Below are 25,017 nucleotides of genomic sequence, written 5' to 3'. Positions count from 1 at the left end.
AGTTTTTTGCACCTCCTTTAATGTACTGGCATGAATGAACGCTGTCTTCTGGAATTTCTTTTTGCTTGTTTTATTACAATTGACTAGTGTCATTTATCTGTTTTCTAAAATATTGTTTAATAAAAAAAAAAAAAAAAAGATTGAAAGGAGGGGAAAAAGTACCCCGGGGATTACTGTTTTTTCATAAATATAATGAAGCTGTTATAAATATTTCAAATAATATTTAAAGCAAACATAAATAATAACTGCATCTCAAATATAAATACAATGTGCCATATAGCGTTGGTTTGGTATGATAGAAAATACATTTCAGTCAAAATAATAAAGTTAGACGATGAAACGATGAACATGTTTTATCTGTTCATCCGTCTGCAGCTCTGCATGCGGTTCCTGCTAGAGTCCACAAGAGGGCACCAGTAAAACCCTAAAGGTCTTGTAGTATTTCTATGTGATGATGTGATTATTTTGATACATTATTTTGACATACGAATACCCTTGTATCTTCTCTATTTATATTACTATCCTACCAAGAATATTTGCTTGGCAGAAAACTAATGTATGCATGCTGTAATCCGTGTATGTCTGAAGATCTGCATGTAGTTCCAGTTAGTGTCCACAAGAGGGCGCCATTACACCAGGCGCCAACAGCTGACATTTAAACTCAAATAAATAAATCAAAATAATGAAATACTTATTTAAAATATATCAAAAGGTTGGGTAGGTATGTTTGATAAGATAAGATGGATACGATTTCATTTAAAATATAAAAATTAGAGATATAAACGGTTAACATGTTATAATCTGTCTGCAGCTCTGTATGTAATTGCTGCCGATGTCACTAAAAGGCGCCATTCGGCAGTCGTCGGTTTCTGGTGTAGTGTCGCCCTCTGATGGACATCGGCTGGAATTACAAGTAGAGCTGCACACTATATTCAAAGGCTCTGATATTGATACTGATATAAATGAATCATGAAATAATAATTGAAAAAAATATATATATATCGAAAGGATGACTTGGTCTGTAAAATAAGTACATTTAAATAAAGGGATAAAATTAGTGGGAAAAAAATGAAAATATGTTTTAATCTTTCTTTGTGTCTAAACAGCTTGTAGCTCTCAATGTTGTCCACTAGAGAACGTCATTAGAAGTCCAGTCCAAGCCAGAGACCAGCAGCTGACCTCAGTCAAACTACATGAGAACCGTGCGTTTGCTGCCCTCCAGTGGTCACAGTGAAGAACTACAGCAAGGAACACCGTCAAGTTACGACATAACAACACAGCACAGACACTTCCTCTCAATATTTTCAAAATATGATTGAAAAATGTAAGTGCAGTCTGCAATAACTTCAAGGACTCATGGAATTGTCACGTGATTATACTATATAAATTTATTCGGATTCTGAATTATTTCCGTTATTTATGAGAGGGGAGGGTGGTGCACAAGTGGGAGGCATGACAAATAATTTTTTAAGCTTTGGGGAGGGATTTATAATTTTTATCTTGGCTAAAATAAGGGATATGCAACCTTAAATGTTTAGATTTTGTTTTTATTTTATTGCAGATTTTTAAAGAAATTTTCATTCTTTAGACATCGCTAAAATTAAAACATTATTCCCAGCTAGAAATTGCAAAACAGAAATTATAGTTGGATTTTCCAATTTTTAAATTACATGTACAGTTTATTTTTACATTTGCAATGCTAGCTTTTTTTCTAACTTTAAAACAAAAAATTGTCTACCTTTTATAGGCTAGATTATGTGTGTGTGTGTGTGTGTGTGTGTGTGTGTGTGTTTTTTTTCTCTATAGTTTATGAAAAGGGAGGGGGTGATGCAAAGAGGTGGAAACATGTCATATTGTCATATTTTTTTTAAAAGTAACCTACTGGGGAGGGACACATGTAAATGGTTATAGTTTGTATTTATTCTACTTCTTAAAAATGGCCAAAATTACACTATGGATCATAACCAGAATTGTTAAAACAGAAATTATCATTAGATTTTCAAATACTCGATGGTCCTTGCAAACATCATGTGAGATGAACACTTCCATCAGAAAAAAAAAATATATATAAAAATAAGTTAAATAAATCTGAAGTTAAAATAGTGATATTGCATGAAAAGTAGTGACTTTAGTAACCGTCTTGTTTAAAATTTGGCCAAAAATAAATGTTTGCACGAGCCAACCATGACATGAAAAGAGTGAAAAACCATAGCTTTTTTTAATTCAACAATTTCATCTTCAACATTCAACTTTCAAACATAAAAGGGTAAGTTTTAAAATTTTAACAACAAACTTGTGAACTGGTGAAGGGAGGGTCACACATTTTCCCCCAAAAATCCATCAGTTAGTTTTTGTAGCTTTGGGGTGGTTCAAAACCTAAAAACTTACACACAAACAAACAAACCAAATCCCACCCCCAGCCAGCCCCTCCTGTCATAAATAAAGAACAGTCCCTAAATAGGCCCAGATTACAGCCTGTACGGATGTCAATAAATTTGCAGTTTAAGTTTACATTTATTTGCAATACTAGTTGTTTTTTGTTGTTGTTTTTTGTGTGAACCTCCTGTAGGAGATACGTTGTTTATGCAGTGAAATATGACCTTATCTTTTCATTATTATTTTTTATTAGGATTGGCAACCAGTCAGCCGAAATGAAATAAAAAAAAAATAGGGTGGCAATAAGACATTAAAGACTGTCAGCACTTTCATAAAAGTGACGGCCCGTTAGGGGATAAACCTCCCGCTTCCCTAAATACTCTTTGGGATCAATTACGAGCACGTGCGTACCGCTTCACCATGAATAATTCAGGAAGTCCGTCACCGGGATCACATTTCTCTCCTCAGACGCTTCAGCTGGACGTGACACGTTTGTTTACATCCGACTCCAGCAGTTCCGGTTTTGCATTTTGTACAGCTCATATCGTCTCTGCCTCACGCGCCTACAGTGATCACGAACCGGAGCTGGCGGAGAGGCTGTTGCTATAGTAACAGCGGTACGCAGGGCAGAAACAGGAGAGGATGTTTAGTCAAGTCCGCGAGACTGTATACCGGGAAACTGTTTTCTCTTCAAAATAAAAGCATAGGATTGTCGCAGAATTTAATACAAATACATAAAATGAATACATATTTAATATGTATTTCCAGATATAAAGTTTTTATTAAATATATCAATTGTCTAAATTTAGTTGAATTTTTATTAAAAAATCAAACATATTTACAAGAAATGCATTGATAGGCCCACAATAATTCTGGTAATAAAACACTGGCATTGTTGTTATGGCATATCAAGTGAAAGAAATGACTTTTGTGGAAATTACATTTTGTCCCATAATATCTCAAATTCTCAGGGACTGTTCAAATATTTTTTTAACAACTGGGGAGGGACTTGACTTTTTTATTTTTAATTTTGGCTTGGGGGAGTGGCATCCAATTTAAATGGCAGTATTTTGTACTTACTTTAACACCGGTTTTTAAAGAAAGCATGCCTCCTCTGACAAATAAAGAACAATTCCTCATAAATGTCAGCTGGCAAATCTTCATTTTAGCATTGGCTTTATATATATATATATATATATATATATATATATATATATATATATATATATATATAAGAACAATACAAAATGTTTTTTTTATCTAAATATTTGTACATTTAAACGAAATAAAAGCCGTTTAGAAATGACAGCCAATAAACATATTCTTGATTTCACAAAAGATAATTACCTTGCTTTCCTCTTATTCTTCCTCTCATTTTGTACACTGTGATAGAGATGGCACTAACCCCAATGAAATAAGAATGAATGAAATGAAAAAAAAACCCCTAATATATAGCCCATTAAACATAAGCATACATTTATGCCCATTTCATTGGGCATTTAAGAGTAATCTAGCCAATTTAAAGTTAATATTGATCAATATAAAATTCAAAATTTAGCAGGACTGATTGTCAGTCTAGGTGAAGTGTGAATATAGCAAAAGCCAACACTGAAGGCCATTTTTAAAATTAGAATAACAATCATGTTATGTGAAAATATAACTCTTAATGTAAAGGACAGGCTAATGGAAATAGAAGTGCTGGGTAGTCATTTAAATTTGACATGAAAATATTTGAGCAAACTCGGTAAAATATCGTCAGGTGGGTGTGACTTTTAATTTGAAGGCGGCCAGCGGAAGTGCAGTATATAGGGCGGTTTGCAGCTTGACGCAGGCGGTGAGTCAGGAGGAGCGGGAGAGGAGAGAGGGGGAGCAGGTAAAGGTGTGCGTCTGTTCGCCTGTTTGTGAATGTGGGGTAGACAGGAAGGGGTGACGGCGTGAAGAAGAGACGGAGAGGGGAGAGAGGACAAAGAGGACAGAGAGGAGGAGGAGCCGGACAGAAAGCAGAGAAGAGGGGAGGATGACTGAGAGGATGTCTTCTAGCGGGAGCCTGTATGACAGCACCAACCTGCTGCTACAGTACTGCAACAACGGTGAGCTGCAAACACTGAGAAAAACACTACAAATACATCTCCATAAAGCACAAAGTCCAGCCAAACATGCTCTAGCAATGATATTAGGTGGAGAGATTGTAGAAATAATATTTACCAGCTGCCATTGTTTTCTGACTGCAAATTAGCCTGATTAAATGCATTATTTATGACTGTCATTAAATTTACAGCTTAATTTTACACATATTTGCAATGCCAGCTTGTTTTAATTTAAAATGTTGTCTACCTTTTATAGAGATTTTATGTTTTATTTTTGATTATTTGGCTTTCTGTCACTGTTTTAGGGACTGTTTGTTATTTATGAGAGGGGAGGGTGTGGTGCACAATGGTGGGAGGCCCATCAAATAATTTTTAAAGCACCTGGGAGGGACTTAGGTTTTTAATTTTGGATTAGGGGAAGGAAATACAACTTGAAATGGTTGTATTTTATATTTATGTTAAAGAAAAAGGCATGTTTTCTATTTAAAAAAACAACAACACCAAAATTACACAATTTATCATAGTCAAAAACTATAAAAACATAATGATTATTGTGTTTTCAAATTTCAAATACTGTTTTGGACACGTGTTTGACAAATGCTTCTACAAGATTAAAAAAACAAACAAATCTTACCTTTAAATAGTGATATTTAATCAAAATCACTTTAAGAAAACACACCCTCTAGTAAAATACATGAAAAATTCAACAATTTAAAGTTGTATGCTCTCCTACTAAGCCAAAATAATTTGTAAAAAATTACTTTGCATGCAGTGTATTGAAGACAAATCATTTTGGTGTTTTTTTTCTTCAAAAAAACATAGTGGCATCATCACAAAAACTTGGCATTTAAAGGGTTCAAATTCTGAAATTTAATGAATATGTGATATTTATGATTAGGACTGATATTGGTTCAAAAAAAGAACCTGATGAAAGTAGAAAATAATATTAATGTATGATATTTTTAAAGCTTGAGTTGTGTGCATTTTGTGTGCAGAGCTGTATGAGTGTGTGCGATATGATAACGGGCCTAAAAAAAAAAAAAAAACAGAGGCAGATATGAGCAACAGGGCAACAGTCAAGCTACAGGATAATTTAGCAGGATACATGTTGTGTTTTCACAGACATTTGCCGAATAATAAAGGCATCCAGACTCGTGCTGACAGATTTGGTGACGTCAAAGCCATATTTTTAACTCTCTGTGCCTGTAACAAAACTGAAGGGATGGTCTCAACTTTTGGTCTATTTACTGATATCTGATGGTCATTTGGCAGTTTTCATAGCCGCTCTTCTTCCTCTCCCAGTCTTCTGTCTCTGTATCCATCACATCCTGTTTTACAAATATAATGCAAACAGCCAGCTGCTGCTTCCAGGACAGATCATATCTGTGGTGACGATAGCTGGTTATTAAAATGTATCTCTGTCAGCTAACAAGGCCATCATGGTTTCTCCAGCTGTTTTAAACAAATTAGATACCATTTTTCCGCATTGTGTTTTCACAGTCAGGGAGGATTTATGTAGAGATGTAAAATATCATGATCAGATAACCCTTTGGAACTTGTGCAAATTGGTCTGATTTCTTTCAAGAACATAAGAAAAAGGGACAGAGCACCTTTTTAAGGAATGCCCACCAAAATAAGTATGAAATTAGTAAAAGTTTCCTGAAAATTTTCTGAAAATTAGCTCACAAAATAGTAAAATAAATAAATAAATATATTTAAAAAACAAACGGGAACAGGAAATGACCTGAAAAAACTAATATATATATATATATATATAAATATATTTTAGAACATTTTTTGGTTAATTTTCTAGTTATAATCTCTCTTCTATTTCAATTTATTTATTTCTTGTCATCTTTTATTAAGTTTTTTTTCAAGTTGCTCCTTGCCTTTTTTTCCCCATGTTTTCAAAACAAATCAAACCAATTTATTCAGGTGTCAAAGGTCTTAAAATGCTTGTGAAAAGCGCCTGAACACGGTCCAAGAAAACTGACGTTGATGCAGGTTTCAAAGGGTTAAATGCACTAGGTTGTGATCTGAGCAATGTGTCTGTGGTTTGACACACTGTCCCTGCAGTCTGCTGAACGTCACAGACGGCCGTCCTGAGCGACAGGTGCAGAGACAGCGAGGGCTCATGGGTGTCTGATCAGAGCTGTGGTGTTGTGTGTTTGCCAAGATGTGTCGCTCATACCTTTTGGTGAGACTTGTGGTCCGAAGCCTCCTGTAGCCCCACAGGTCGAGATTAAAGTTAAACTATGAGAAAAATATACAAGTGAGAGTGAAGCAAAATAAATTCTTAAAGTGAATAAAGTCAGCTGCAGGTTAACACATGATCGACTTGACGCGTCGGACAGCCGGTCCTGCAGTGAGGGAGCAGCTGCTGAGCCCGGGAGTGTCCAGAGCAGGATGTCGTTTGTCTGCCTGTCTCCATGTGGCCATTTATTAAATTAAAAATAACGCTGTTAAAGTCTATCGTACTCCAAGCAATCACCAAATTACATTTTTGTTTTATGTTAATAATTTCAACGGGGAAGGAGAACCGACAAGTTCTTTTTTCCAACTTTTTAATGATATTTCTGCTTTAACAGGGTTTCTGCCCCTTAAAATGTAATGAAAGGCATTGGATTAAATACTTAAAAATACCTTAATTTTAACTAAATCTTTTAAAAGTCTTAAAAATGCATTTGAAGTAGGCTTTTATAAATTTAAACATCTATTTTTTAAAAATAATTTGCTGAACGCCTCTCATATAACGTCACACAGATCAGGTGCAGAATCCTAAAATGTTGGCATGCACCTGATAGATAAATCGCATTATTATACATTCACAATCATTGACATATCTCAAGCTGTAATAAAAAAAGTACTTTGTATGCAGTATATTGAAAACAAATCATTTTCTTTTTTTTTTCTTCTAAAAACATAGCGGCATCATAAAAAAAAACCCATGCATTTAAAGGGTTAAAATTCTGGGGGAGCGTTGTTGCCTTTAATTGATAGGACAGCACAAGTGTGAAAGTGGAGAGAGAGAGGGGTGACATGCAGCACAGGGCCGAGGCCGGAATCAAACCTGTGGCCGCTGCGGTGAGGACACAGCCTCTATACACGGGGCGCCCACTCTATCCACTGAGCCACCACGCGCCCCATGTATAATAGTTTTTAAAGCTTGATTTTGAAAAGCACATTTTGTGTGCATGAGTATGTGTGAGTGTGGGCCCTAAGGGTTAACGCATGACTGCGATTAAGAAAAGGCCATTGGTCACATATCTCAGGTAAAGGTCCTCACAAGTATAAGAAGCCTGCATGTGTTTGCTGACATTTGCTGATATTGTTTTGATGCCCAGATGGAAAGAAAAAAAAAGTCTTTTGGCTTCTTTCACTCTTAGAGGTCAAAGGTCAAAGTCTGTGGAGCTGAAAGAGACTCAGCATCGTAGCAGAAACACTTCAGCCTGTTACTAAATGCTGTGAAGGCTCAAGAATCTGCAGGATTCTCGTCCTATCTGTGCTGTGAGGACTGCATTACAGCATGCGGCAACCATACACAGACACAGCAATGATATTTTTTGGCATTTTGGGTTGTGACTTATAGGAAAGTAATTCTGAAAAATTGCCCCTAACATTTAAAGATCTGGAGGACAATGGAAGTTATTTCTACTACTAAAACCACGAAGAGCAACAGAGCGAAGTAAAATATAACACATTTACCATGATAGGTGTTGGAACTGCTGCTGAAAATAGGCCTGTGTGAAGTGTGAACCAAACCTGAGATACTGTAGAGTCAGGAGGGGTCGGTGGTGATATTCCACCTGCTGTGCGGCAGCAGGTGAGACGCAGGTACAGAGCAGTGAGGACAACAATACGAAACAGCGTGGGCCGTGTTGTGTTGGGAAGGAAACGTCTTGTCTGCCACCCTGAGTCTGGATGTGTTGTTGATCTCAGCGGTGCAGCATCTGCCAAGTGAGCTCCAATCAACCAACTTCTTTCTTCCTTTTTTTGTTGTGTCTGTCTGACTGTCTTTCCTTCTCTTCCTCTGCCATCTGTCCTCTCGGTGTAACCAGAGATCGTCTGCAGCGTGCTCATCAGATCGGCTCTCCTCGGCCACCTGGTCACATTTTAAACAAACACAGTTGGTGTTCTTTCTTTTTATAGTTTTATAGTTTTTGTGTGCTCAGGTGACAGATGTTTCACGTCTACGTAGGGCAATATAATGAGTACGTTTAGCATCTCTAATACTGGCAGCCCTCATGGTTTAACCCTTTGACACCTGGATGGACCTCAGTTCTTCCTGTGCTGTGTTCAGACACCTTTCATGAGCATTTAAACCTCTGAAACCTGAGAAATTTAGTCTGATTTATTTCTAAAACATGGGAGAAAAGATAATGAGCAATTTAGCTAGAAATCTTGTGAAAATTTCAAATTATTTAAAGGTGACAAGGAAATGAGCTGAAAATTAGCTGGGGGCAGTTATATTATCCAAACCTAGGGAAAAACAAAATAATAATAATAATAATAATATCTATTTTCAGGTCATTTTCTTGTGACTTTTAAACTTTTTTCTTGCAATTTTTTGCCATTTATTAAAGGGTTTTTAACTTTTGCAAAACAGTGTGCCTTGAAATATTTTTGGTTTTGACTTATTGACAATAGAAAGTCTAACCTCTCCCTCCTCTTTTGGTTATTTTTGGCCTTGAATCCAAAGAGCAGCTGTTTTTCAAACTTACACATGTGCAGTAGCACTCCCTAGCCAAACTTCTTTATAACCATTTCTTCTTAAGTTGCCCATTGCCTTTGTAATGTGTTTTTGAAAGAAATCAAGCCAATTTGCTCAAGTTTCAAAGAGTTATTCAAAATTATCCTGTTGAGGTAAACTCCACCCATCTGTGACTCCAGGCAGCATAAAACAAACCTAAGGCTATGTTCAACACACTTGATATTTTTAAAAAGTTGACTGCATCAAACGTCTACCATTGCTTATTGAATCACATTTTTACTTTCAAAAACACTAAATTAATACTTTCACAATCACTTACATGACTTGGATGAAGTTGCACAGCAGCAGCCCCACATGGCAGTCAGCAATAACTGTTAGTGCACACAGAGCAGTAAACTACACTCTTCTCAGACCTGCTGTCTTTAGGTCTTTTGTGTCATCACTGCTCATATCCACAACTGAAATTGAGCAAGGAGGATTAAATCTGTCTTAACGGGCCAATCTTTAAAAAAAAGAAAAGACAAAAAAACATTTTCTGATTCAGTTTGGTAAGAGTGGTGTATTTAAACATACTACAACTTCACAGTCAACTCACTGTGCTTCTTTGGGTCCTGAGCAAAACACCAGGGTCCCGAACTACTATAGATTAATTATGATGTTTAGATGTATTTCTAACCCTTTTCACCCCAAAATAAGTGAAAAAAAAGTTCTTCTGACACAGCTTGTCACAGAGGGGGGTTCCAACTATGGTGGCTGATGCAAAAACACAAATGTCCCTATCTAGAGCCAATCAGAAACATTGAAATGCATCCCTCCTCTGCAAAAAAAAAAAGGAATATCCAAATGCCTAAATGATTAAAGGATACCCAAATAGCAGAATAGTTGAATGTAATTATTAATTATTATTGTGAATTAAATCATGTAAATATTTGAATATTTGCTTGACTCTGACCGCACCACTGCGGTTATTAAAAGTAGAGCATGGATTCAATTAATGGGTATATTTTGTATAATGTTATATATTTTACAAGTTAGCTTGACCAAGAAAACCATAGACATGTCACAGCTACTCATGATCAGACACACCTGTAAAATACAGTGAGACATGCTTCCCTCCGCCCTGCTGCTGCACTGAGCAATAGAATGCTGTATACTTTTTTATGCAAAATGTATTAATACTGAATGTGCTGCATGTCCAAATTGCATCAACTGTCATTTGTGACATAATAATTTGTCACTATACATGAAGGACAAAAAAACAGAGATTCTTTGCTTTATAGTTAAAAAATGCTGCTGTAATCCCTGTGTGTGCTAAAAATACACACATTAACAAAGTGCATGATGACATCATGACCATATTTACAGTGTATAGATGTGTTCTGGGTGCGTGCCAGCAGTGCAGAGTACAGTATGTTCTTTCAGCTGTAGATTGAGATGAAATAACTGAAGCAGTGTGTGTAGTGTTACAGCAACAAGAGCTGTCAATCCAAGCACACTGTACTGCTGCACAGACCTGTGATCTGCCAACTTTTGGGGCAATTACTGAAGACAGAAAAAAAACACATCATGGAAATAGAGCGCTGCAGAAATGAGTCCTTTTTTGAGGGTGTTTTGGGTAGATACCTGGTATAAGGTCTGTGGTTAACACAAGCTGAAAACCACATTAAATACATCAGTAAATACCCCACTGTGAAATTTGAAGATTTCATGTGTCTTGAGACAGCTGTTGACAAGTGGCTAAAAGGACAACGGAACATCACACCAAATACGGCGTTAGAGCCTCGCTGTGGTGGCAACGTTAAGTCATGGGACTTAAGTTAGCTTTTTACTTGTGATGATTGCATTACACTTGGTGGTGTTTATTTGTGAAGATTATCTTGCTAAACAAAATGTGTATGTTTCATACAGTTTGTTTGCCACAGAGCTCATGTTCTGCCATAATCAAAATTCAACGAAAAATAATCCCATTGGCTTTGTGGTGAGGGAACCAGGGCGACACTAGCTTCTATGTTGTGCAACAAAATAAACATCATCCTTGCTGAACTCTATAAAGAAACATCATCCAGTGCAACAGTGCAGCTCACTGATGTTTTTAAGTAGCTTTTGGACAACAATAGAGCTCTAAGGTGCAGAGGAATTCGATTCACATCTACATATGACGCACTAGGTATCCTTCTTCATTTTTTGTTGATGTTTGGTGACACCCTGTAAATTTACACCTGTTAAATGCATTGTGTCCTTTCAAAATGCACATCTGTTTTCACAGGAAATGTACAGGTTTGGCTTGTTTCCTGCATAAAGCCTTTTCCAAAATAATGTTAAAACATAACTTAAAAGACTTCATATTTATGTTTATTTCCTTTAGCAGCAAAAGCATGTGGTTAGGTTTAGAAAAAAAACATCATAATTTAGGTCAATATGCATACTAGAAGTGAACAATGGGCTCCCGATTGAAAGTCCGGGGTTTGTTGGACCCCCTCATCTCTCTAACACCTGCCCTATATAATGCTGGCGTATCATACACCACAAAAGGGGGCTTTTGACATCATTGTCTTATGCTGAAATTACTGACCAAGTGGCAATATTTGAAAGTTCAGAATGACATCTGGCTTTGGCTGCACAGACAATACTTACTGTCAATCTGTGGGATTTGATGACAAAAAGGAAAATAGAGAATATCACCAGATTTATCTCGAATGAAAAAATCAAAGTCAGCGTTATTGGTGTTACTATTTTTCACATTTTCACACGAGAGCCTGTTTTTAAGAATAACTGCCATGAGAGCTGTGCATTTTGAATTTCACTTGTGTGCAAATGCAAAGTAGGGGCATGTGGCTCACGTGTGCTGCGTCACTTTTATGTTTGTGTGAGTGTGTGTCTATGTGTGTCATTGATACTGAGTGTGGCTCTGCAGCATCTCTTCCTGGTGGTGCCTGGCTGTACAGATGCTGATTCTGGTGCAGCGTGTGTGTGTGTGTGTGTGTGTGTGTGTGTGTGTGTGTGTGTGTGTGTGTGTGTGTGTGGCCCTGAGCCAGGCTCCACCCCCTCTGCCTGAGTCCTCACTGCCTATAGCTAATGAGATGAGATGAGGAGGAGGAAGGATGGAAGTAAAGGAGGAGAAGATGGGGAAGGAGGAGGAGGGAAAAAGGGGGGAGGGGATGATGGGAGGAAGAGGGAGTGGTCTAGGAAGAGGGGATGAGAGGAGGAAGTGGAGGCGGAGGAGGGAGTGGTTCAGCAAGAGAAGATGGGAGTTTGTGAATGTGTGTGTGTAAAAGAGAGAGGCATTGTGCAGTGATCACAGACGGGGAGGGGAGGAGTCCAGAGAGCCTCCAGGGGAAGCAGAGTGGGAGCAAGTGGCAGCCTGACTGACTGACTGAGTGTTTGCTGTGGACTGACACACTGGTTGATTGACAGGAGGAGTGACCAGGCACTTAGCGTGGCAAGATGGCAGGTAGGCGAGACGAGCTCCACCTTCATCATCACTTCACTGCACCATGAATATTTCAGCAGCTTTCAGTTTTCTTATTGCCCTGTGCCAACCTCCCATTGTCCATCTCTCTCTCTCACACTCTCACACACACACACACACACACACACACACACACACACACACACACACACACACACACACACACACACACACACACACACAGCCCACAGCCCACAGCCCACCCCCCCTGAATTTCATCATCCATATCTCTCCATCCATCTTTCCCCCCAGTCTGCCTCCTCCTCTTCTCCATCCTTCCTGCTCTCTTGTCTACCCTCCTTCTTCCTCTCTCAGGTCATTTCTCTGTTTCCTCATAGCAGCCATGTGTCTGTTTCAGTCTACTGTCAGCTGTAGCACTTTACAGTGATGTCTGTCTGTGCTGGGACGGAGAGGGAAGTTAGCTCGCAACAGAAAATGTGTGTGTGTTGCCTGCTGAATATCAAGTAGATGTGGCCTCTGGTTTATAAGGAGAGTAATGGAATATCAGTGAAGTGTAACCACTGTTATTGTTTGTGTGTGTGTGTGTGTCTGTTTGTGTGTGTGTGTAGTGATTCAAGGGCAAACTGAAAAGTAGCCGGCTCTGCAGTGTTTTTAAACAGGTGTCCTGACAGGAGAGGGGATGAAGGTGAACCCTGCTGATCTCTCCAGACTTGTTTACTCACGTTCTCTCTCTCTCTCTCTCTCTCTCTCTCTCTCCTCTCTCTCCTTGCTTTCTATGCATCCTTCTTCTCTCGGTAAATATGATTGTATTTATTTATTTAACCCTTAGGGACTGTTTGGTGCATTTTATGTACTTTCCGTTCTTCATGTTTTTGATAATTTTGCTTGTCATCATGCATATGGCATACATTTTGAAAATATTGTGTAATTTCCAGCTCAGCTCCTACAATGAGTGTACACTGTGTAAACAAAACTGTTACATTTATACTGTTAAGTGCAATAATGCGCCAATTAAACCCATTCAAACTGCATATTTTGATTCCACAGCCATCAGAGCACACAAATATGCACTGCATTATTTCAGGGTGTCATTGACATATCACAGGCTGTGTTAATTTAAAAAGAATCTACGTTGCATGTCATACATTGAAAATAGTTCTTTTGTCATCTAAAAACACAGTGGCATCGTGACAAAAACCTGGCATTTAATGGGTTAAATTCTGAAAATCAATGGATATTTGATATTTATGATTAGGACTGATGTTTGTTAAAATAACTCAATGAAAGTAAAAATCCATATAAATGTATAATATTTTTTAAAGCTTGATTTTGAAAAGCGCATTTTGTGCGCAGAGCGATACGAGTGTGTGTAATATTAAAGTGGGCCTTGAGGGTTGAATGTAAAGAATGAGAGGAATGATGACAATCTATAAATTTTATGTTTTTGTCATGTTTTATGTATCTTATGTTTCACCAGGCAGAAACACCAGAAATTTCCCCTCATGTAACATATAAAACACTCAATAAACATATTTAACATACAACAAAGTGTATGTTAAAGGTCCAATTTAGGGGAACATACTGGCAGATATGGAGTATATCATAAGGATTATGTTTTCGTTAGTTTATAATCACCTGAAAATAAGAATTGTTGTGTTTTCCCTAAGATGAGCCATTTTTATCGACATAGGGAGCTTGAGAATCTGACCTGTTGCTCGCCATGTTTTTACGGTAACCCAAAACAGACAAACCAAACAGTGGCTCCAAATGGAGACATTTGTGTTTTTGCTTCAGTAGTTAGCAGCCCCTTCGCAATGAGCAGAACAATGTCCGAGACACACTGATATGTGAAACTGCACATGAAACCCACATGACACTGCTTGATCAGTGATTTTAATGGTTCAAATCACCCTGCCTGTGTGTTTTGGAAAGGAGGAGACCTCTGCTGATAATTTGGCTTAAGGTTAAAACCTCCAGCTCACTGGATCAGAAAAAGGGGAGCAGACATTAGCAGATGCAGGGCTAGTGGGCTGTCTGCAACGAGCCAGTGTCGGGGAAACACTGATTTACAATGTTAAACTGCTTCATTTCATGTTTTTACAGTGTAAGTCTATGAGAAAATGTCTTTTTGGGCCCAGCGGTACCACATGACAGACCCGGAAGTTGTACTTGCACGATTGGTCCGGTGCACTTCCTGGGGGCCTGTATTTGACTTGTATAGTCACACATTGCTTCAGACTTTTCTGCAATGCTTTAATGGTAGTTGATGAGATGGATTTACTACAGGTAGATGGGTAAATGAGGACAAAGTCGTTATACTCTCCTAAATATTCCAATGGCTTTGCCTGATAGGTAGTTATACTGTAAACAGACAGAAAAAAAATGTTTGTTTAACCTGCAGACTTCCACTACACCACTGCCTTTGGACTATGTCCAAAACTGTTCACTCTGCAGTCCACTAATAGCGCCATATTGTAGTGTAGCTTCTGAATGTCCAGAGAGAATTGTTGTACTTTATACACACTCAAATGATCTCTATGTAACTTAAAAAGCACAACAGAAGTAGAAGAAACTGGCTCACTATATACAGTTAAGAAATGCAAACACTACGGCTACATAGAGCTCATATATATTGACAGATGCGATTGCGATATGAGTTCAAAATTTAGTCGGAATGGCAATTTTTGCATTTCATTTTCACTAACAAAAACACAGCGATAAAGATATGATTTGTGCAGGGGTCTCTAAAAAAAGCATATTCCCTAACATCTGGAATATGACTGTAGGCCAGGCCAACTGTGTAGCACCACAATGTTTCACTTATAATGGTCTGTTGTGACACGTTTTACCTTCATCAAAAATTGCAGCATCTACAATTGCCCTTGGCCATATTTCAGTTTTGATAATTTGATTACTTGTGCAGCCCTAAACACACCTCAGTGTGTAGTGAAGTGTTTTGTTCTATTGAACTATTTTAAAGGCTGTCTTTGGATATAACACAGTCTCTTCCAGGTTCTTCTATTTGAGCATCTCCTCATTCTTTTTTTTCCCTCTATGTTCAGTTCGGTGGCAGTTTAGATAAACAAGATGATTGCTGTATTTAGTTAAAGATGAATCATATCTCTCTTTATTTCTCATTATGAGTCCTTTCTGTCTCCTCCCACCCACAATCTGTCCTCTCCTACTTCAGTCTCTCTTCTGACTCATTCCGTTTGTTTTCATTATTTTTACCTACTGCCTTTATTTTCATCTCATCTGCATTCTATCAAAAGACAGAAAAAATAAGTACTCAATTTCTCCCACACGATCACTGTTGAATAGTAGAGTATGGAGTATAGTATAGACTAGCTACGTTAGACAGTAAGAAGAGAGTTGTATAATGTAAAGCTTCAGAAGGTGAGACATCACTTTATTTGCATTGTTTTTCATATGAAGCATCCATAGGAGTGGGAATTCCTTTCATGGGAATTAGCTTTCAATAATTAATATATAATGTCTGAGTTTTAATTTTCCAATGGGTCACTGATTTAAACATTGTTTAATGAAGATGAATGAACAGCTTTTAGAAGCTGGCAGCTATTTAAAAAATAGAGACCCACCATTTAATCTGTAATGGAAACTCTGGGATATAATGCCATGTTTGAATTATTAATATATGAGCAGGAATGATTGTTTATATGTACTGCATAGTGCCGGGTGTAATGACTGAAATGTGTATGCGTGTTTTTCTGTTTGTTGAACTTGTATTAATTGCATTATGCCTACCACACACACTAGCAGACTTTTAGAGGATTTTTGAAAGACTAAAGTCTGACACCCTCTCATGGAAGTCTCACATCGTATGATTCATCAAAGACTCTTGCAGGGTCACTATTTTAAAGACTACATTAAGATTTATTTTGAGATTATTTCCCATCCAGCTCCTTGTGGAAAATATTACACCAAACCCCCCTTAAGAAATACGACATATTAACAATTCCTTATGTGTCCGCAAAAAACTCATAACTCTATCCAGAAAGAGAAACTACATTTCTCTACACAATACATTTTGGATTTTGTCACCTCAGCTATTTTCCAGCCTCTGTTGGTTCGATGGGCTATTTTAGTGGGAGGGGACTGCAGGAATGAGAGGCAAACCGTGATATACTGTGATTTTTGTTCTGTTAAAATTATTGCATTAGGTATTTATTCTGTCTTTTTTTTTAAGAACACATGCTGTATATTTAATTTGTTTTGCACTGTATGTTGAACCACGTCTAAGATAATTTTTTGTCACAACAGACAGAAGTTTTCAGAATCTGAATCTGAAAAATTAATATTTACTTAGTAAGCACTGGTCGGTGGATTGGACGCACGCTGAATTAAACACAGACTCTTGTGCACTACATGGCTCCACCGGTTTCTCCTTTTTTCTCCCACAGTCCAAGAGAACTGAGACTTTTCCCATTCTTGCATCTCTCCAGAGTCCCCTCCATGTTTACTATCTACCCAGTTTGCTGCTTCCTGTTTGGATAGAGCACATTGATTGGCTGCTGACAATGTTTGCAACATTAAACTTCATTGGAATGAGCAAAGACTAAAAATTTAAATAATATCAAATATATTTGATTTTAAGATGAGAAAAAGACAGACGTAAGAGGAGTTTTATGACCACCTTACACCAAACGACCCAGATCACAGAAGTGAGCACCAACTGAGGTGAAATTCTCATGACTTTATTTGCACATTGGAGATTTGTTGGCAACAGTGAAATCACTTGAAAAGTTGTTTGGTGTAAGGTCGGCTGTAGTTAGTGCTTGTGGCTATCTGCCCAGGGACTGCAGACTGAAATTAGCAATTGCAAAGCATCTCTTCTCCTTCTATAAGATTTTGTTTTTTTTTTCTGTAAATGCTCCCTGATAAATAAAAACAACAAATTCATCTGTAAAAAGTAGAAATTATTGACACGTTTTCAACAGAAGCCTGATGTCATTTGGATAAACCAGTCTGATCCTATACATCAGATACATCAGCAGAAAGCTGGAGACATTTAGGAAGAGACAATAACAAAGGCTTGAGATGATGTGACATCATGCTGCTGCTTCTGCTTCCATGCAAATCTCCATTTAGCTTGACTTCTGTATGTAAATCTGAAGCTTGATTTTCCTGTGGCCCGTCTCATTTGACTGCAGGATGTGATACAGTAACAGTAACAGTGCTCTCTGTGTCCCCAGGCTCAGCTTACAGCGCTGAACTGATGCATGCTGGGAGCATTGTATTGGCTTTACCTGAGGCAGTGTGACCTGTGCAGTCCCTTTTCAATTGCAGACCTCTTTCACCGCAAATTAAAAAAAAAAAAAAAATTAAATAATTTAAACCTTTGAAACAGGGGCAAATTGGTTTGATGTCTTTCAGAATCAAAGGGAAAAGGCAATGAACAACTTAGCAAGATATGGCTCAAAAATTAGCAGCTTCTTTTAGTAGTACAAAGTTACACAGGAAAAAAAGAAAAAAAATGAATAAAAAAGTAATATAAATCTAAAAAAAATTAAAAAGTATGTGACAAAATTTTAAATATATAATTATGATAATTTTAAATATAATTTTCTGGACATTTCTTCCCTTTTTATTTATTATTTGGAATTTTTTTTAATAATCTCCCCCTCTTTGGAAAAACAAATTTTCACATGGTTTTCTTGTTACCTTATACTAAATTCTTGCAATATTTTATTTATTTATTTTTTACACTAATCAAAACAATTTGCTTAGGTTTCAAAGGGTCAAATACCTAGTGAAAGGTGTTTGAATGCACAAATAAACTGATGTTGATCCAGGTTTCAAAGGGTTAAACTTTTGCAGCTCTGATCTCTGAATGGTGTTGACATGATTTGTGTGACCTCTGTATGAAAAATAATGAAGTTCACAGTAGATACTCACTTTAAGGGTCTGCCAAGTTAGTTCTTTTTTTTATTTTGAAGTTATTTTAGTGTGTTAGGTAGTTTTTTTTGGCTCTTTCTATAATATAACTAATCTGTCTACTGTAGATGTTCTATCATAGTGATATTTGATTTTTTGCTTTTACTGCTTGGTTTTACTGCATATATCTTATTGGACAATCGAAAAAACTTCTTACCGAAACAGGTTTTTAAAGGCTGACGCTGATATGTTCAGTACTTATATTTTCTAACAAGATTCAGTACTTTTTTTCATAAGTTGTAGTGAGTATTCAGTGTGTACTTCCTATGTGGATACAAGGACCTCTGAAACAGTATATTGGGGATTAACACTTTCTTTTTACATCTTTTTATGACACACCTAATCTTTCAAACAGATACCTGAAAGATCAAGCTTTTGAATAAACAAGGAATTAGCAAAAATACAAGTTGCAAACACAGATTCAAGCCTTAATGTTTAAAGAAATAATTGCACATTGCCAGCGCTTATTTGAAAGATTTAAGTAGAAGGTAACTTCTTTCTCAGTTCTTGTAATATTTAAAGTTGTTTGTAATTTTTGAATGAAAATCTGCATTTGTGATCATGAATACGAGGTTGACTTCATGAAAGAGCAGGGACACGGTTTTAGATTTTAGGATGCAGGAAGAGTTGAGATATTGGGCTGGAAAGAGTTCAAGATGAGAGGAATGACGGCAGAGGATGGAGAGAAGTGAGGGGGCTGGAATCATCAGCAGCTCATGTGCTTTCATATATAGTTATTTAGGCAAATCTTCTGCACGTCAGAGGGCTGAGATCACTTGGCAATTCAGACTGACAAGTTTATACTTTTTAACAGGAGTCTGCAGCAATGCCAGCGTCTGTGTGAGGCTGCACTTTAGCACAGTGTTTTTGGGCTAAATGCTAAAATGCTCACAATGACAATGCTTAGATGCCGACATTAAGCCTCACATGGGCCCGTGCCGTTATAATGTCTTCTTTAGGGCATGCTGACACTGTTTTTTTGCACTTCTTAATTAATTAATTTTATCGTCCATCATTGAAATAAAATGTAGATTCAGATAATCGGAAAATGCCAGATATCGGCCCCAATAATCGGCCAGGCCAATAATCTGTCAAACCCCAGTCTTCTTGCTTTTGGGCACTTAGGAAATTCTGACAAGCAAGGATGTGTATGTGTATGTGTGTGAGTGTATGTGTGTGAGTGTTTGTATGTATGTGTGTGTGTGTGTGTGTGTGTGTGTGTGTGTGTGTGTGTGTGTGTGTGTGTGTCTGTGTGTGTCTTTGTGTGTCTGTGTGAGTGTGTGTGAAATTGTGTACACACTCATGCATGAGAGAGTTACCACGCAAGTGTGTGTTTTGAATGTAGATTAGGCTGGATGTTAAATACTCAGTAATTTGAATTGTGTCATGTTTTGCAGAATATTGTGCAATGTTCATAATGCACAGTGCAGATTGTCGCACATTTCAGTTAGCCTGGTAAGAACATCCTGAGGACGTGAGCTCAACATCCTGTTTCTCTCTCTGTATCAGTCTGGATTCTCTGCCGCCACACTCGATTTCAGTAGGTGGGAGTTACTCGCTTTGACAGACAGACTCCTTCAGCCAATCCTGGCATTTGCTTTAGCGTCTGCTCCTCTACTACACAAATACGTTGTCAATTAGACAGTAATGGTTAAAAAAATACAATAAAAAAATAAAATGTGTCAGTCAGCTGCCAGCTGCCTCTGACTGCTGAATAGCAGCTGGCAGCCTCCTAGTTTTTCTGTCCCAAGCATTGTGATCTGCATGGTTGTGATCCACAGCTCTGAAGCCTCTTGTATCTGCTCCTCCATTCGTGCAATCAGTGGCAAAACAACAATAAACATTGGATTTGTACCGGGGAACATCCCAAACTCCACAAGTGCATCCTCTTGTTGTTTAATTGTTGTTATTTACTCTATTACTGATTTAACTTCACATATCCCTGTGTTCACTATGCGAATGCTAAAGTTAGGAGTTGTTGCTACACGAGCTGCCATGAATGTTGTGAAAGCATCAGGAAATTGAGTTGCTGGAAACATCCTTAATGCTGACATTTGTCAATTAGCTCTAATCACAATGCACAGTTGAGGCTGTTAGGAAGTCATTAGTTTTGTGTTATTTGGTCATAAACCAAAGTATTAGACAAATGGACATTTTAACTTTGTTGGTGTTTAGTAGGAGTCATCCACTAGACACTACGAATGTCATCAAGCAATTTTGGCTGTTATCTACTGACTGAATGGCATTGCCCTCTGTAAAGACATGCCATTGCTGTGGTTACAAAGAAAAAAAGTCCAGCATTTTTTATATTTTCTGGTATCCTGTGGAGTTTTTTTGTAAATATTTATGCTTACAATCAGTGTTTCTTAGCAGAACGCAGTGTGTGTATCCTGAAGGCCAAACAAACATGCTGAATGCATTTTCTTCCTCATAAAAAGTACATATTTTGAAACCTGTAACCAGTCTTCCTTTTCCTCTCACATTTGCATTACTGCAGTTGAAATGAATGGTGATGCAGAAATCAAAACATTTTAGCAGAGCACAACAGGTGGTTGAAAGCTTCACAGGGCACCTTTAAATCTTAATGTACAAAGACGTACTGAAAGCTCTGTTTCTCTGACTGCAACTCTCCCATGCGTCCATACAAAACAACCACACGACCTGGTACCTGGTGTTGTTTTCCTTCAACTCTCTGACCCACACGTGGAGTCTAAATTATTAAAACCAGTCAAGTTTCTTGTATTCTCTCATGCCCCTGGGAAACACTAAACCACTGATTCACAAAGCAGCAGATATCCATGTCACTCCAAAGCAGCTGCTCTTGTTTTTATCCAAATATCAAGAAAAAGACGACTCCTGTCCTGGTCATCATGACCTCTAATAAACTGCATTGTAAGCAAAACTAAAACGCTCTTTCCCTCTGTCCAGATGACACGGTGTCGGCCAGCAGTAACATGGACATGGAGGACCGGGTGTCTCACCTGGAGCAGAAGCTGCAGCTGCAGGAGGATGAGATCCAGCTGTTGAAGGCAGCTTTGGCTGACGCCCTGCGCAGACTGGGCTACTGTGAGGAGCAGAGCCTTGGGATGCAACCTGGAGTCGTCCATGCTGCAGGGAGGAGACCTCTGGCCACCACAGCTTCAGCACCACCTACCAAGGGTAAGAAAGGTAACTGGTGAAAAGAGCAGCCTTTCCCACATAATTAGTTTTCTCATTTGTCGTCATGTATCATGGGTATTTCTATGATCATATTCCTGTTGTTTTTTTGCTCATAGTTCAAGATAAGCATGTGTCTTCCACTGTGATGGACAGTAAAATATAAGCACCCATTAAATAATATGTCCCCTGAGTCTTTGCTGCAGCTGCTGTCTTGTCATCACTACACCATATGAGATTATACCATCTTTATATTCCCCAGTCTCACCAGTGGGATAGGCACATCACTCCTGAAACCCCAATAAACTAAAGCCACATTTACAGTACACTGCCTGTTCAAGGCAGGAATATTACACTGTTATGCTGCCTCACTGTTCTGTCTACAATGTCAAACCGCAAAAAGGGGGGGCAGAGTGGTCTCACCTCTGAGCTGGGGCAGGAGGTAGTAACAGCATGGTGACGAGCTCTGTGTGAAACATAAAGCTAGGAAGACGTGACCATGGGTGGCACAGTTGTGACGTTTTGACAACATGGCTGTGTTCGAAATCATCCACTCATTCACTCACTCCCTATCCACTACATCGTGTATATGATGTAGTGAACTACATCATATACACGATGTAGGGAACGACGACGGGAGGAGAATTCGGACACTACACGGTAATTTCCTGAACGTGGTTGCGTCAGCAGATGCGCCATGGTTATTCAACTATAAATACCATCATACTAAAAAATACAAATGTAATGTTCAATCAGGAATGACAAATATGAATTCTGAAATTTCTTTTATTGATGAATATGCACCACTAGAATATATCCCATCCATGCAGAGCCGCATTTCTTCGGCCGGAGAACAGCTGGTTGTGCTTAACACGAAGCTTAATAAGCTTCTCAACATCTTCATCAGTCCCTTGGAACAAGAAACAGAAAAGCATTTATTTTTCTAACACACCGCCAATTGGGAAAAGAGAACAAAACACTATGATCAGATGTGAGCGGGTGTGCGGGTGTCTGCTCCTAGCTAGAGCTGCAACTACCGGCAAGCCCTAGCATTAGCCTTAGCGTTAGCGTTAGCTTCATGAATACAAATAACAAACCGGATGCTTCTCCACCAACAAATCCGCTCGTTATGACAATTCGCAACCCTTAAAAGGCATAAAACCACGCCACTAGTATTACACGCATCAAATGTGTATATTGTAATGTTACTTAAATTTATATATGTTTATGTGTGCGACCCACCACCGGAGATTTTAAAAGCAGCTGTTAGCATAGTAGCTAATTTAAAGAAGAAGAACAGCAGCTGTAAATGTCTGCTTTAACCTTAACATCAGCTAAATGTTTACAACGAGGAGCTGAAGCTGTTGTATTGCCCTCTTTAAAGTCACCAGACTCCATTGACAGAAACACTTATTTTGCCTCATAGCACTCAGGGTCTACCGTCAACTTGACACTTAAGTTGTTTGTTGTGTGACATTCAGGACTGAACTAAAGTGGCGTCCACAGTAACATGTGTGCTCCATGTACATCATGCAGAAACCTACGTCAGATCACGTGGGGAAAATGGTTTTAGGGAGTGTTGGGAATAGCATTTTCAGACTAAAACATACACACTTAGACCAAAATTAGAATTTTCAGATTTGAATACATCAGGAATGTTACTGGACAACTGCAGAATGATGGAAAAACAAACAAACAAAAAAATAAATAATAGAGCTACCCTTTAAAGCGGACAACTTTACCTCACATTAAGTACGAAGTGACAGTCTCAGATTTTGTTTTGTAACTGTACATATATTGTTTATGAAACTGTCCCGTTTAGCTGAAGCTGATAATAATTTGTCTTCTTTCAGTGCGTCAGCTCCTGCAGGCTCTCCCCTCCAGACCTCTGAGTAACGGCTATGTTCAACAGAAACGCCTCCTCTCCTCCCCTTCCTCTCCGAAGAAGGAGGTGCTACAGTCCATTAAGAGGTATACAAAACACTAAAGGAAAAGACACACTGACACAAAAATCAACCAGTGAATGTCTTTGCTGTTTTTCAGCCGTACACATTCCTTCAAGATTTATCTTTTCAGACTTTGCTTTTGCAACAGAGGTGAAGAAAGTGTCAAATGTCAAAACATACTGAATTGTGTGAAACAACACTTGTCTTCTCTCCTCCAGGAAGAGTATGTCCACAGAGCGCCTCACCCTGGTGAGGAGAGAGATGGGAGCAGAGAGTCGGAGTCGAACCACCTCCTCTAGCAGCTCCTCTGGGGGCAAAAGGTAACAGCTTTGTCCAGTGTAGTTCAGTTGTATAAAATATACAGTGTTTCTAAAATCACAAGCCCCTTCTTATACCTGGGATGTTTACAACTGCTCTGTGAAACTTTGATAAAAACATCCATCAGTCACATTCTACACAAAGGCAGATGTAACAGAGAAAGCATAATACTGCACCCAAAAACAAACCCGTCATTTTGCCTCTAACAAGCTCAGAGAAACATGGTTGTGTATCGTGGGACAGCAGGGCTGTAGAGGAGTTCAGTGGGTCACTTCAGTGTACGGTAATGAGCTGTCTGACCTCTCTACTATCTCCTCTGTCTTTCTGTCTGAACACTGTCAGTCAGTCTGAGCACAGTCTTAGTAAATATATATTCACTTACGATTTTAGATATTTTCATTTTAGATGCCAGAGTATTTTCCTCTCCCCCTGCATACATTAACAGGCTCCAACCATCTCTCCATGGCCTTGATAAGCAGGTAGACAAAACAGATGGATGAATTATGAAAAAGTTTCACTGCTGGAAAGATAATCTTTTCAGAAACAGTGGAGTAGAAGGAAAACAACACCAGGTACCAGGTCGTGTGGTTGTTTTGTATGGACGCATGGGAGAGTTGCCGTCAGAGAAACAGAGCTTTCAGTACGTCTTTGTACATTAAGATTTAAAAGTGCCCTGTGAAGCTTTCAACCACCTGTTGTGCTCTGCTAAAATGTTTTGATTTCTGCATCACCATTCATTTCAACTGCAGTAATGCAAATGTGAAAGGAAAAGGAAGACTGGTTACAGGATGTCTGTGTAGTAGAAAGACACAGATACCTTTGAAACAGGTGCTACATGACCAGAGATGACAGAGAAAAATGACTGTGGCATTTGCTTTTGCTCAAGAGTTGCAACTACCAGGATGCACTGTGCCACCGTAGACCAATGTGAACACATCTGTTTACACGATGGCAGCAGGCTGTCAACAAATGATCTCGTATGAAAGATAAAAAGTAAGTTACAAGTAAGCAACAAATAGATATATATTATTAGATATT

At 38.3% G+C, this 25,017-nt stretch overlaps 1 protein-coding gene and 1 long non-coding RNA gene across 4 annotated transcripts in view; one reads left to right on the top strand and one right to left on the bottom strand.

Annotated features, from left to right (window-relative positions):
• Nucleotides 1-4,222: 4,222 nt before the first annotated feature.
• Nucleotides 4,223-25,017, top strand: part of eml2 (EMAP like 2) — a 48,092-nt gene continuing 27,297 nt past the window's right edge. Inside the window, exons 1-4 of one of the 3 annotated variants that reach the window (XM_088079315.1) lie at nucleotides 4,223-4,466; nucleotides 21,488-21,718; nucleotides 23,569-23,686; nucleotides 23,880-23,981. In XM_088079315.1, the coding sequence (XP_087935441.1) occupies nucleotides 4,394-4,466; nucleotides 21,488-21,718; nucleotides 23,569-23,686; nucleotides 23,880-23,981 (524 nt within the window). In that variant the 5' untranslated portion in view covers nucleotides 4,223-4,393. Of the gene's footprint in view, nucleotides 4,467-12,488; nucleotides 12,626-21,487; nucleotides 21,728-23,568; nucleotides 23,687-23,879; nucleotides 23,982-25,017 lie in introns of those variants that run through there. The other 2 variants (XM_088079314.1, XM_088079316.1) reach the window with 2 other exon arrangements.
• Nucleotides 6,304-25,017, bottom strand: part of LOC148189445 (uncharacterized) — a 156,992-nt gene continuing 138,278 nt past the window's right edge. The window contains exons 7-8 of the long non-coding RNA XR_015776859.1: nucleotides 21,541-21,709; nucleotides 6,304-8,565 (exon numbers count right to left, since the gene is read on the bottom strand). This is a non-coding gene — a long non-coding RNA (uncharacterized LOC148189445). The remainder of the gene's footprint in view (nucleotides 8,566-21,540; nucleotides 21,710-25,017) is intronic.

The sequence above is a fragment of the Plectropomus leopardus genome, chromosome 6 (assembly GCF_026936395.1).
Source record: "Plectropomus leopardus strain MGB_pleo_1.0 chromosome 6, ASM2693639v1, whole genome shotgun sequence".
Classification (NCBI taxonomy): Eukaryota; Metazoa; Chordata; class Actinopteri; order Perciformes; family Serranidae; genus Plectropomus; species Plectropomus leopardus.
This window is presented reverse-complemented; position numbering and strand designations above follow the sequence as displayed.